Raw genomic sequence first — 14,480 nt, 5'->3', positions numbered from 1 at the left:
TCCTAGAAACTAGCCTTGCTTAATACAAGAGAAAAAATGTAAGAACTCTTCAACTCGATTATTGTTGTTGTTGTAGGGTTTATCGCCTTTTTTCAGCACACGATAGGCTATACATGGCGGCCAGTATTAATGGTGGAGGAAGAACCCAGGAAAACCCCAGAAAGAACCACCGACCCACGAGAAGCTACTGGCAAGCTTTCTCACATACTCACATTAGCCGAATTCTAGACTCGAACCCACGCAGACAGCGGTGAGATGGCAGTGATCCGTAACGGAGAGCGCTTTAGACCACTCGGCCACTCGGGGCCCCTGAACTCGATTATCAAAACTTGAAGGATTATCAGGTTTTATAATATAAAACGAATGAGTTATTTCTATTAAAAAAAATATTTTATACTATATGTTATTATCTTATAAGCCACCCTTCACTAATGACCAAATTCGGTTCGAAACATACAAAACGGGGTGGGGATGGGGATGGGAAGAGGAGGGTAAACTTAAAATTTTTAGGGTTTAAAAAGATTTCAGAATTAATCTAGGAAGTCTTGGATCTACACGTTAACGTGCTATTTTCGTCAAATCGTTTGTGCTGAAAATAAATGGCGCTCAAGAAAGATTTTATTTACCGTGAAATTCTGAGGACCTGTGGTACAAACACTCTTTCAATATAAATCAGTCTTTTGTACAAATCAAACAAGCGTTTTCTCATTGGTTAACGTCATTGATGACGTAATGGCCAATGTATGAATTCCAACGCCAGGTCAGATAAATGAAATACTCCTTCAATATAAATCACTTACTCGTGTAAATCAAGATAGTATTTTCTCCTTGGTTTAATTTCATGGATGACGCAATGTTCAGTTTACGGATCCCTACCCCAAATGAAATAACTTCAGTATATTGGAACAACTTGGAACATGTATATTTCTTAAAGTAATTATATTTCCTTTACATAACAATATATCGCGATGTTAGCATCAATAATGGTATTATACAGTTATTCAGCTTTAAAAATATTTAGCAGGAATTTTGTGTTTGCGTTACTTATTACATGCGTTACAGTCAATGCGATTGGTCGGTTATGAAATGCATTTTGTAATATTTTTTTTTAAATTATTACAAAAACGGCAAAGGGCAAAGGAAATACGGAAAGTTTTAATATTGTTGATATACTATATGATTTTACGGTTTTCTCAGCTCTTAAGTAGTAATAAGAAATGCAAAATGCTTCTTGATCCTGTAACTGAGTAATCGGATAACCATACAGACGGAGCTTAGGTGTAGGCTCAAGGGAACATTCCTATCGCGGATCAACATTCGTCGCTGAGAATCAAACTTTGTAGACATTATCTGGAGTTACTGAACGGCAATGATAGATAAATATTTGACGAATCGATCGATTTTACTTATGATTTGACCAGCAATTTGATTATTATTTGTATGAGCGCTTTAACACGATAGGGCAGGGGTCTCAAACTCAAACCACCCTGGGGGCCGCAGGAGGTCCTTTATCGATGGGCCAACGGCCGTACCACCTTTGTTATCTCTCATGACACCTTGTGATGCAAACTGTTTTACGGCCCACAGAATACGGCTTGGCAGGCCGCGTGTTTGATATCACTGCGATAGTAGGGGTATGCTATACCTCCGGGCAAGTTTACTCCCACGCTTTTTTCGTAAAACATAATAAATCTCCATCCCCGCAGCAGAAACCAACCCATCCCGTTATATCCCAAAGTCTTGTGTGCAAGAGATTTGTACCAAAGTGCAGTAAGGGTTTAGCTTTTATTTTTACTCATTAGAGATGGTAGGTTTCAGAGGGAAAAGAGAGGACTCGGTAAAGGCGGTGTTATAAAAGTTTAGGCTAAAGATGTGCATTCCTTAGTCTGCTAAAGTACTGAAAGGATTGTTTTGAATCTTTGTAGGCTAAGTTTGCAAAAGATTTAGGTTTTTTTATGTATTTATAGATACCTTATATAAATCGTGTTTATATGAACAAACTCTTTATTTTCTCATCTGAATTTTTCTAATTCTGCGCCAATGTGGTTAACGACTGTATTACTACGTCAATACGGGGCCCCGAGTGGCCGAGTGGTCTAAAGCGCTCACCGTTCCGGATCGCTGCCATCTCACCTCTGTCTGCGTGGGTTAGAGTCCAAGGCTCTGCTAGCGTGGATACGTGGGAAAGCCTGCCAGTAACTTCTCGTGGGTCGGTGGTTCTTCAATGGGTTTTCCAGGGTTCTTCCTCCACCTGTTATACTGGCCGCCATGTATAGCCTATCTTGTGCTGAAAAATGGCGTTAAACCCAAGAACAACAACAACAACTACATTAATACAGAGAAATTCCGAAATGCTACAATAATTAAGAGAGATACTCATTGGACAATATCCCCTGCATATAATACTTCAAACTGTTTATTTTATCAAATTAACTATTGTATATGTTTATAACAAAAATCTTTGAGACATTGTTGGCATGGAGTTACCATCATCATAGAGCAATCGGATACGACAGACGCGCGTGTGTGTGTGTGATTTGGATTTTTAACATAACTCGATGTCTGCAGTGTGGCAGTTTATAGTAATGTCTAGCACTGGGGCATCATGCCGCAGACATATAGCAAGATGTCCCACCCAGTAACATTATCCTGACACAAGGTCGACCAATCCTAGCACACCTCTTAATGCTGAGCACCAAGCGAGGCAGATGTTAGTACCATTTTTATAAGTCTTTGGTATGACTCAGCCGGGGATCAAACCCACGACCTCCCACATCAGAGGCGGACGCAATAACCACTAGGCCACCGGAGCAGTCGACAGACTTGAGGGCGTAACATAATTAAGCTGTGTATTTAATATAAGATTCATGCATTTTTTTCTGGTGTCAACCTTTCGTCGAATCTAAGGGTGTCTCAGAAGTCCGAGCCAATTCGCCAAGAACTTCAGGTGTGCTGACACCCATCTTAGCCAAATACCGAAGTGGGGTTGAGCTTTGAAGGCCGAGTCAGAAAGGCGAAGGTTGAAACCCCACCCACCCACCCCCAAAAAATATTGTGTCGATTTTCTTACACGCCTTTACCGATCACTGCCTTCTGACCTCTGTCCACGTGGGTTCGAGTCTCGGGGTCAGTCGATGTGGTTATTTGGGAAAGCTTGCCAGTAGCTTCCAGTGGGTCGATGGTTCTAACCGGGGATTTCCCGGTTTCTTCCTCCACCATGCATTAGCCTATCGTGTGCTGAAAAATGGCGTTAAACCCACAACAACAACAGCACACTATGGTGGGCATGTGCAATCCTCTAGAGCGTCAGCTGGATAGATTTTTAAATGTACCCGTAAGATGTAAATATAACGTGATAGAACCGATTTACGGGCCGTAGGTTATACATGACAGCACAAGGATATCAATGCCGACTAAAATACGGATACGGTCTCACCTCCTGACAGTAGCGTCACTAGAGGGGTGCGGAAGGTGCGGACCGCACCGGGTGACATCAGAGGGGTGACACCAAAATGACATTACTAAGGATTCTGTATGGTCTGTTACGGAAGAAGGTCCACGGGGGTGACACCATGAGTTACCGCACTGGGTGACACCAACCATAGTGATGCCAGTGCCTCGTGATACATCTCGTCATACAATGCACCGCACGTATTTTTATGTAAGAATGACACGTTAGTCTACTGTAGCAGCATTTTGTTTATTTCCACAAAAATCATTTTATTTCCTAAACTTCATTTTGTTTATTTTCCAAAATGTTGTTTGTTTCTGCACCCAAGCGTGAATGATGCGGCCTTGGCATGTTTGCACCCAAGTTCGGTAACAGACGGTGCATACAAATTTAAATAGTCACTTAATTTCGGCTTGAGATCAACAATCTCCACTCACCAAATTCTCCATCGTTTTCAGACATGATTATAAGTGTAACGAGAGATAGAAACACTTATTCGACCATTAATGAGTGTAATGAGAAATAAAAACGCTTATTCAGACATGATTATCAGTGTAATGAGAAAAAGACGCTAACATAGACATGATCATGATTCTAATGAGAGATAATAACGCTTGTTCAGACATGATTAATTGTGTAATGAGAGATAATGACACTTATTCAGACGTGATTATTAGCGTGATAAGTGACATTAGCATTTATTCAGACTTGATTATGAGTGAAATTAAAGATAATAATGTTTATTTAGACATGATTATGAGTGCAATGAGAGGTAATGACGCTTATTCAGATATGATTATTGGTGTGATGAGAGATATTAACACTTATTCAGACATGATTATTAGCGTGATAAGAGACATTAACATTTATTCAGACTTGATTATGAGTGAAATTAAAGATAATAACGCTTATTTAGACATGATTATGAGTGTAATGAGAGGTAATAACGCTTATTCAGATATGATTTTTGGTGTGATGAGAGATATTAACACTTATTCAGACATGATTATGAGTGTAATGAGAGATAGAATTTTAGGCTGAATACGTGGACGTGTAGACAATGAGACAGATAGGGTTCATGTTTTCATCAGAGTCTGATGTTGGTAAATGTATCCGGCATATTCAGACGCTTATTAATCAGCGAGAGAGAGAGAGAGAGAGAATTACAAATATACACCAGACACAACGGAAAGTGCTATCCCTGGATTCCTATAGAAGAATGCTTGATAATAGTAGGCAGAATTAATATTTTAATACAAATAATACAGGTTAGAGAATTTTTAATTCTCTAAATGTCTGTATATTTTTACTGTATATAACACCGATTAAGTAACATCATTTTTGGTGATGTGTGCGTACTCGTGTGGGAATATGGGCTCGTGTGTGCAGGCAAGGCGATGGGTGCCGTTTACCCGCGGACCTGGGTTCGAATCTCTGTATAGTACGAATTAAAAATTCTCTAACCTGGATGATAGTACTTATTATTATTATTATTATTATTATTGGTGAGGTAGTGTTTTTGCTTTTGTTCGTATTGTTCATGCACAAATCAGCCAAGTTTAAATTCGATGTACACCGTATAATATTTTGTTCTGAGTTTGTACAAGTTATCAATCTGTACGAATCATATTTGGCAATACAATTATTTGTTTTGGTTGAGAAATCCATGTTCTGAAATTATTCTCTTCAGCAACAAGAAAGGGTCAATAAATCTTCAAATCCTATTTTGATTGGCTGTCGAAACTTTTATTTTTCAAATATTCAGTATATCCTTGCGTGTACGTCTTGACAAAAGATTTTTCAATACCAACCGCGGGCCCACAATACATACCGATAGAGTATATTGGTGATGCTTCCATCGCTGTGTATCAGTACAACCAGAACGTTTTGTCTATATGGAAGGGACTACAGGCTGGTATTTAATGATCAAAATGCTAGATCTAAATAGACAAATTTAAGTCATTATTCTAACCCTTTTCTCTTGCCCTTTGATTCAGTTGATTTAGAACCGGCACTGTGCCTAACTGACTGGTTTGTTTGACGATAATAAATTTTTATTCCTAACTGTTAAAAAGGTTATTTCACATCCATTTCCAGTACTAATCCCTTCAAGACTCTGTAATGTGAAAGCAAATAGGCTTTATTATAATAGCCCTTATACATAATATATTAAAGTGAGGTCTAAGACGACTTGTAAATGCGCAGAAACGATGGTAAAGGAAACCGTAATCTGACTGAGAAGCTATTAACTTCCGCAACGTGGAATAATTTACAATTGACACAGATGTTCAAAGCAGTTATAAATCTCAAATTTCTTTGGCTTATTCCCGACGATTAATTATCATCATGAGGAAATATGATACGACTGGTTACCGTATTATCTCCATAGCAGTTTTCGTTGAATGTCGTCCGTTTTATGCTTACGTTGCATTTGTTTAAAGTCACGTATACACTATCTCGCCTGCATTAGCAGATGGAATAAACACAGATCTCACTTTTCCATTGGTGACGTCGGCATTCTCAACAATGTTACGACATAGTCAAAACTCTCGATTTGGAGGTTGCGGCGCAGGAAACCAAGGTTACTGTTCCCTTTTTTCACTATCTTGTCTATGTGCCTTTTCCAAGAGAGGTCTCTAGACAATTCCACCCCGAGATATTTTGTTGCCTGCTCATTGGCTAACGTGTGCCCCTTAAGAGTATATTCGGACAAGATTGGTGTTTTGTTCCTGTAAACTCTTAAGATGCTGCTATTTTCTGGATGGAACGACATACCCCAAGTTCTTTCCCTGAGGGCCAATTGGTTCAGGTCTTCTTGAAGGATCTCACAGTCCTTGGAGACATTTATTTCCCGGTAGACTATACAGTCATCTGCAAAAAGTCTTGTGTTGGATTTGCCGCTTGCAGGTAGATCATTGATGAACACCAGGAAGAGTACCCCACTAACAACTGGTGCTGGGTCTGATGTTGCTCCATCTACTATAACTCTCTGCGATCTGTCTGATAGGAAATCTCTGATCCATTTCTGTGTGTTACCCCTGATGCCATAGTGGTCCAACTTACTGAGGAGTCTTTCATGGGGGACACGATCGAAAGCCTTACTGAAGTCAATGATTGCAAGGTCATACTGCTTCCCTCTGTCTAAGGATTTGGCGAGCTCATCCACTAGGGTTATGAGCTGTGTTTCACAGCTTCGTCTGGTACGGAAACCATGCTGGCAGTCTGTTAGAATGTTGTAGCGATCTAGATGTTGCATCATGTTGCTGACTATGATGTGTTCAAGCATTTTGCAGCAGATACATGTAAGGGAGACCGGTCTATAATTGCTGGCCTTAATCTTTCTCCATTTTTGAAGATAGCTGTAACGTTTGCTGTTTTCCAGACATCAGGGACATAACCTGTTGAGAGGTACTTCTGGTAAATATAATTCAAGTATGGTGCACACTCTTCTGCTAGATCTTTCAGGATCCTTGCTGGAATCATGTCTGGTCCTGTAGCTTTCTGTGGGTTAAATTTACACCAACAGGCGGACAGACAGATGAGAGGACATTGCTGAGATTAAGTTTTCTTATCTTTACAAATGTTGTCATCAAGTACTTATCCATACATAAAACATCATGCTATAACAATATGAAGAATAGGACCCTTGAATGACCAAATATCGAACTCGCGATATCTTCCCAAGCAAACCATATGAGCCTTCTCGCGTGTCGACTAAAGGAAGCAGGTACCATGATGCTCAGCGAATGCGTGCTTGACTCGCGACTGAAAATTTTGAATCCTACCATCGGATCGCTCGTGTTGGCTAGTGTAGTGTGTCCTTGAGCTATGCACTTGACTGGTCACTAAATAACCGAACTGAGTTGCTGTGACGTAAAACTCCAAACCAAGCCAGTCTGGGTCCATTGACGCAGCGGGTCATTGTGAAAGTCCCCTTGCTACCACGTGACATAGCCACTATTGTATTGAAAGTGTCGGTACAAAATCAATTAATCAACATATGTTTGGGTCAAAGATTGCATTTTATTGCACATATCTGCCCTTTACTGTTAAGAGCTTCAAACAAATCATGCACACATGTACCTACTACTCCTTGATAGACGCACGTGCATACATACAAACACAATGAACATGTCAAGTAGTACACACACACACACACACACATTACTGAAACTTGTGATATGATTTAGCGATATAAGCAAAAGGTCATTTTTTTAAATATAAAAGGGGCATTTACATTTGCCTACACCCAGCCATGAAGTTCGTTTCGCAAAAATATATTATTTAAGTTAAATATGCGATTCAGCATGGTAAATACAAGGCATACCGACAGTCAGTAACTTACAGTAGCTGGGGGTGGGGTGTCAAATCAAATCTTAACTGCTTTAACTAATGCTCGATGAAGATAGAATAATATAGCATTATTCTTTAAATAATCAACAGATGGGCGACACAAGTAACATAAAAGCAGATATATACACCCTAGGTTTTTGAAGAAATAAAATTAATCTGAAATCAATTTGCCAGTGAATTAAATAACATACATGACTCATATTTTCAATACACGCTGGGATGCCTGTTTACAGTTTACAAAGTAAGCATCCATGGCAATCAAATATCGTTCATTTACTGGTGACTTATTATACTTACAACTATTAACTACACTTAAACACATCCATTAAAAAGCACTCAGGAAATAACGAAATTGTATTCTTTACGAATAGATCTGTCCGATAAAACGTGATCCCCCACTATTACATGGTTCTTCAGAGTTATAAAAGTGATTCCTGCTATAAATGAGGGAGCCTGACACTGGGGAATGTTCCAACAAGACTCTCTCTTATTCATAGTGCATACAGATACAACGAAAACTCTCTTTTTCATGGTACATATATATACAACAAGAATCTCTCTCATTCATAGTGCATATAGATACAACAAGAATCTCTCTCTCTCTCTCTCTCTCTCTCTCTCTCTCTCTCTCTCTCTCTCTCTCTCTCATATTACATGTAGATACAACGAGAACCTCTCTCATTCCTAGTGCATATATATACAGCGAGAATATCTCTTATTCAAAGTGTATATAGATACAACGAGAATCTCTCGTCTCGTTTCCATGGTGCATATAGATACAACTAGAATCTCTCTCTCTCTCTCTCTCTCTCTCTCTCTCTCTCTCATAATGCATATAGATATAACGAGAATCTCTCTTTCAAATTGCATATAAATAAATCAAAATGTCGGAAGAGAGCATGGCTCGACTGTATACCAATGTCAATCGGTAACATTTGAATTCTATCAATATTTAACGGTTAAACATTTAAAAACATTGCTTATAGTATATTGCTTGCCTTTTGTAGAACAATAAACAAGACATTTTGTACTGGAATTTCATCAAATAGCAGCGGCAGGTGAAGGCGGTAATTTGAACCATCTGCTCTCTAATTGCGGATTTACCTGACTGCTACACACTAAAATCAATAAGCAGACACTTACATGTACTTGTAGAGTCCAAAGGCGGCAAATCATTCAAATGTATGTCACAGTGACATACTTTTGAAATAATGGTGTCATGCATGCCACAAAGTATGAGCACAAACGTACATAACGTAACCAGCACGACTACTTAAGAAACTGACCTAAAATTGTACCTCAGAGTTATTAATACATAAATAAAGGTCACCGTGACCTACCTTTTAGGTGGTGACCTGGTACTACACATAATTAATTAAAGCACTGCATAGCTGTATGGCGCAATGTAAAAGAAGTCGCTCAAGAGTAAATTATGTTACACTGACCTATGTTTGACATTGGTGGCACTCTACAGTGTCGTATTTTGCATAGTGTTAGGTTTTTAAAGAAATATAATTTCACCGGTTTTCCTCACTGGTAATACTGGTCATTTTTTTTATTGAAAAAAAAAGATCTTATATATCTTAGGTATTGTTAAACGATCATTTAATTCCGTTTATTTTGGTGTATGATTGATTGGTTTTGTATGGATTATAAGGCATACAGAATGGCCTTACTTTTCACTTCCTGGACTTCAGATGTAAATTGTACAGAAAAAGCCAATAACATTTTTAGCATTTCATTCATTCATTCATTCATTCATTGCACTTTCAGAAGTTGATGTTTTCTAGTCTGGCAAAATTCATTTTCCTTATTTTAATAATGCTAAGGGTATTGTACTTTAGACTAACGTAAACTGATTTGTCGAACGCTTGGGAGTTGTCGTTTTGGTTATCAGTTTGATCATTTGTAACTTCCACAAATACAACATCAAAAGAAATTTCAGCGACAGTATATGAAGGTAACGTAGAGGTATGCCAACATTCTGTCCATAGTGCATGTTGCAAATGCAAACCTTACACCAGTCAGTCTCTCAGAAATTCATAATATCTGTAGAGCGCCCCCATAAAGACCACATAGGTATTATTATATTATGATTTAATTTTAGTTGTAAAGCTGAAACATTTATGCTGCAAGCACCAAACATTCTTTTTTTGAATAATTCTCATGTTTTCCCCACAGAAGAGTATTCATTAGTAGCAGAGTCCCACACAAACCCAGCTCCCCCCCCCCCCGCCCCTATGATGAAAAGTGAGTTATTTTTAAAATGCATATTGCATTTCCTCAACATGGAAACCAATGTTATGTTGAAAGGCAAGAACATGGAACTTGACACAATTATTCATGAGATGTCACTACTAAATTTTACACTGAGGCTCATGAAGGTCAAAGGTTGAAATGTTCGCTTATTCTTTTAACACTAGAATATGGAATTTAAAAAAAAATTGCTTTGCCGTCATTTATGTCTTAACTTCATTACAACTGAATGGAAAGAAACATTTTCACTGTCTATTTCTTTCACTTAACGCAACAGTTTGAAATATAAGTTGACTTCATCCCTGTGTTCTAAGGCTTCTAAAGTCTCCATAATAAAGATCATTGCAAACAACACTAGCACAAGGCAAATTGTGTAAGCAATAGCAAAACACGCATAACTTATTTTTATGCATAGCACCAACGTTAATGCGCCGTTTTGTTGAGAGCATTACACACGATGATATGGAAAAAAGAAAAATAATTGCACAAATTTTCATATTTGTTTTCAGGAGGCGCTCTGCATTTTGGTATTTTGCATTGGATTAGGTGTCTATAGAAATATAATTTCACTGGTTTTCCTCGCTGGTTATACCAATTATCTAATAAAGACCTTGCATACATTGGGTACTGTTAAAAGAAGTTTTATTTCCCTTTATTTTAGCGTATGATTGATTGGTGTAGTAGGAGTTATAGGGGTTTACAGCTTGGCCTTAATTCAGATGTGCACCTATCTAAAAACAAAAACAAAAACTGTTAGCTTCGCTTGGTCATTTTGACTGCCCAGACTTCAGAGGTAAATTGTTTAAAAAAGAGCCGATAATATTACTTACATTTTATATAGTTGGTAATTCATTCATTGCACCTTCAGAAGCAGATATTGTCTAGTCAGGCAAAATTCATCTTCCCTATTTTAATAATTGTTATAGTTAGTGTACTTTGGCCTAATTCAGTCTCATCTTTGAAGCACATGTGATCAGTCATTTTAGTTAGCTGTGTGCTTTGATCATTAATAATTTTCACAAGTACAATATCCAAAGAAATTTCAAACACAGTACATGACAGTATCATAGAGGTATACCAACATTATGTTCATTTTGCATGTTACAAATGCAAACAAATTCACCTTTCACATGTCACTCTCTCCTAAGTTCCAATAGTCCCCATTACAGTTTAGTTTTCTTAAGTTGTATCCTCACCTTAAATTACAAGACCCTACAGGTGTGAGAGCCAGAAGCGTTCACCAAAAGCAATGCAAAACTAAACCAAGAAATAATGAAAAGGACAGACATACGGACAGATATATAGTCAGGTGAGGTTAACACAAAATGCCCCATTTACATTTGGTGCGGTCGTTAAAAATGGGTTATCCTCTCTGAAAACCGTTTTATAAATAGCTGGTCTCAAGATACAAAGAAATATGATTTCAAAAAATAAAAATAAATTTAAAAAAAAAAACAGAAATTCAATATCATGCCTATCACTATAGTCTAAATACCAACAGCCAACAACTTCTCCCGATACTCTGTTATAAAAAAAACAACAGCAGGTAACCATGCGTATTAAAAGTGTTCAATAAGGTCAGGCACATGAAAATACCGTATTTACTCGCAAAAAAACCCCAGCAAACAACAGACCCTGATCTGCCGTCCCATAATGCGACGGCATGTCATGGTCTATGCTGTTCTACTCATTACTTCTAACAAACTACATAGACCTAGTTCTGCCGACGCATTAGGTGCCGGCAGATCTGGGTCTGTGCAGTTTGGATTTTCACATGACTTATAATTAGGTACATGCGATTCATAGTTCCTTCATAAACGGAATTAAACCACAGTGCTAACCTAAAGGACAAACTCGGAAACAAACAACAATGAAACAATTTAAATTAAATCCATGATGAAAATAACCATGACACAAATGGGTCAGCGGTACATTGCACGGCTGGAATGTGGTGTTGGGGGGAGAGGCCACAACAAGCAAGTGCCCCCCCCCCCGTTGCCATGGATACAACTATATGTATTGAAATGAATCGTATATGTCTAAGCCGTCTAATACTTAACCTAATACAGCTTTAATAAGCGTTCACTTATCAGTTTAATGACTGCGTTCAGGGTGCATTTGAAAATCTACAAGCCCCACACACCCCACCCCTCTAAGTGCCCTGGCACCCCACCCCCAAGCCTTAATCCGACCTTGCTATACTTAGAAGGTTTCAAAAGAAGGGACATTGTAGAAGATAGATATGTCAGTATTATTAAAAACAGGGGTTTATATATGAGGCGCCCCCCCCCCTTCCACCCCCATCATGAACAGGTGTCCTCTATGTGAATGTATCCACTAAAGTAAATTTCATTGTAATATGTTAGTCTAGCTAATGGTTATAGGCTGCGGTGTAAGGTTATTCAGCCATGAACGTTTCACCATTTCAAGATTCTCAGAAGTATTTTGCTTTGAGGAAGCATTTAAAAGTGTGTTTGATATAAATCTCTCTCCTAAACATAAGGCTTGTTGAAGTGATGTACAAAGGCATATTTCCTGTGTTCTTAGCTGACTTGTACAACGATCTAGGTCAGCGTTAACAAAAACATCCTTTTATACAGCCCTTGAGCGTTCTAAGGAACTGCGCGAATGTATAAGTACTCAGTTTACTAAATGCAAGTTAAATTTCTCTCTCTCTCTCTCTCACACACACACACACACACACACACACACACACACACACACGCAATACATGATTCAATATCGAACCACGAAGCGGCGAGCCTTCATCATTAGTCATATAGTCATGAATAATTGAAATTTCACACTAGTGAGCAAGGACGGATTATAGGCAGAGCCAATGGGGCAGGTGATTCATCCACTCCCCCCCCCCCCGAGAGGCTGGGTGGGGTGGGGTTGGCACAACGTTGTGAAATAATAGGGAGAGGGGTCTGGTTGTTGAAGATTGCCATAGGGCCTTCTACCACGTTAATCTGGCGTTCCTCATTAAGTTTGAAGTATTATGTGTGTGATTTGGATTTTTTAACGTAGCTTTAACAATTTTTCAGTCATATTGCTACGATGTTTGCAGTGTGGCAGTTTATAGTGATGTCTAGCACTGGGGCATCATGCCGCAGACATGTAGCATGATGTCCCACCCAGTCACATTATCCTGATACCAGGCAGACCAGTCCTAACACTAACCTCTTAATGCTGAACGCCAAACGAGGCAACTGTAAGTACCATTTTTATAGTCTTTGGTATGACACGGCTGAGGATCGAACCCACGACCTCCCGCATCCCAGGCGGATGCTTTAACCACTAAGCCACCGGAGTGGTCTTTGAAGTATTATTCACAACAGCCAACTGGAAAAACATGAGAACGAAACAACATGCCGGATGGCCTTCTAATAGGGGAAAATAAATGTACAATGTGTGAACCGATGATACGTTAATTTTCTTTCGAAGTCGTATTACACATGTTCAGCCACTTGCTAGGTGGTGTCAAATCTCGGCACCTTTACTCAAGCACAGATGTGTATAGATAGGTAAAAAAAAAAAAACTTACCTGAGAAGGTAGAGCTGAGAAACACACGTACGATCTGAGAGGGTAATGGGGGCAACTCCCTGACCGTCCCATCCAGCAGGTTCATTTCGATCCCTCCCCTCTCCATTCTGATCCCTTTAATCCTCAAATCAGACTACATTGTCGTCTGTATTGTATGTGTGTTCTAGCGTGAGACCTACTCGGCACTGAGTCGTCTCGACATGTCACGTTTATTATGTAGACCATACTGTGTTAGATTTCAAGGTTTACATTGGCAACCGCTCACCTAGAACATTGACGCCAACAAGGGAAATAACTCTGGTATTAGCGAACCCTCTGCAGTTATCAAAAATATATCTGCTAATGCGTGCACTAAGTGCAAAGATAGGTGACAGGCCTAAGTATTGAAGAGAAAGGTCTATGAGACATAACTGTTTCTTCAACAACAGATGCACAGGCTTTTATTTGCCAGAGAAATGAGTACAGATTAAATGCACCAAGCGCTCAACACTGTCAAACTTTCCTCTTCTACTAACATACAACTGATAAAATTGTATTTACATTGTGGTAAGTGTGTAGGTCTTGAGTGTATTTTAACCTGCTCCGCCTAGTATTGATTAATCGAATTCGGGGATCTAGCCAAAAGCAGCTTCTAACTTCTGGTTTAACTGCACAAATCGACTGTTTAATATTCCCCAAATTTTCAGAGGAAAGAAAAGTGATTATCACGAATGTCGCGTATCACGAGCTAAACGAATATGATACGTACAGTGATAAAAAATTAAATCAATTACCTTTTTAAAATAGAAATTAAAATCAATTTCATATTTTACATATAACATGCATGTTGTAATATTACGTCGAAAACTGTATAAGTGGATCGTCCAAAGCCTC

The 14,480-nt window shown here is 38.8% G+C and overlaps 1 protein-coding gene across 1 annotated transcript in view; it reads right to left on the bottom strand.

Moving 5' to 3' along the window:
* LOC149801368 (NACHT and WD repeat domain-containing protein 2-like) overlaps nt 1–13,852 on the bottom strand; it is a 60,571-nt gene extending 46,719 nt beyond the window's left edge. The window contains exon 1 of the mRNA XM_089955434.1: nt 13,608–13,852. Within this exon, the coding sequence (XP_089811560.1) occupies nt 13,608–13,713 (106 nt within the window). The 5' untranslated portion in view covers nt 13,714–13,852. The remainder of the gene's footprint in view (nt 1–13,607) is intronic.
* Nucleotides 13,853–14,480: the final 628 nt, after the last annotated feature.

The sequence above is a fragment of the Sinohyriopsis cumingii genome, chromosome 4 (genome assembly GCF_028554795.1).
Source record: "Sinohyriopsis cumingii isolate HCF-2022 chromosome 4, ASM2855479v2, whole genome shotgun sequence".
In the NCBI taxonomy this organism is placed as follows: domain Eukaryota; kingdom Metazoa; phylum Mollusca; class Bivalvia; order Unionida; family Unionidae; genus Sinohyriopsis; species Sinohyriopsis cumingii.
The sequence above is the reverse complement of the archived record's forward strand: the minus strand, read 5'-3'. Positions and strand labels throughout refer to the sequence as shown.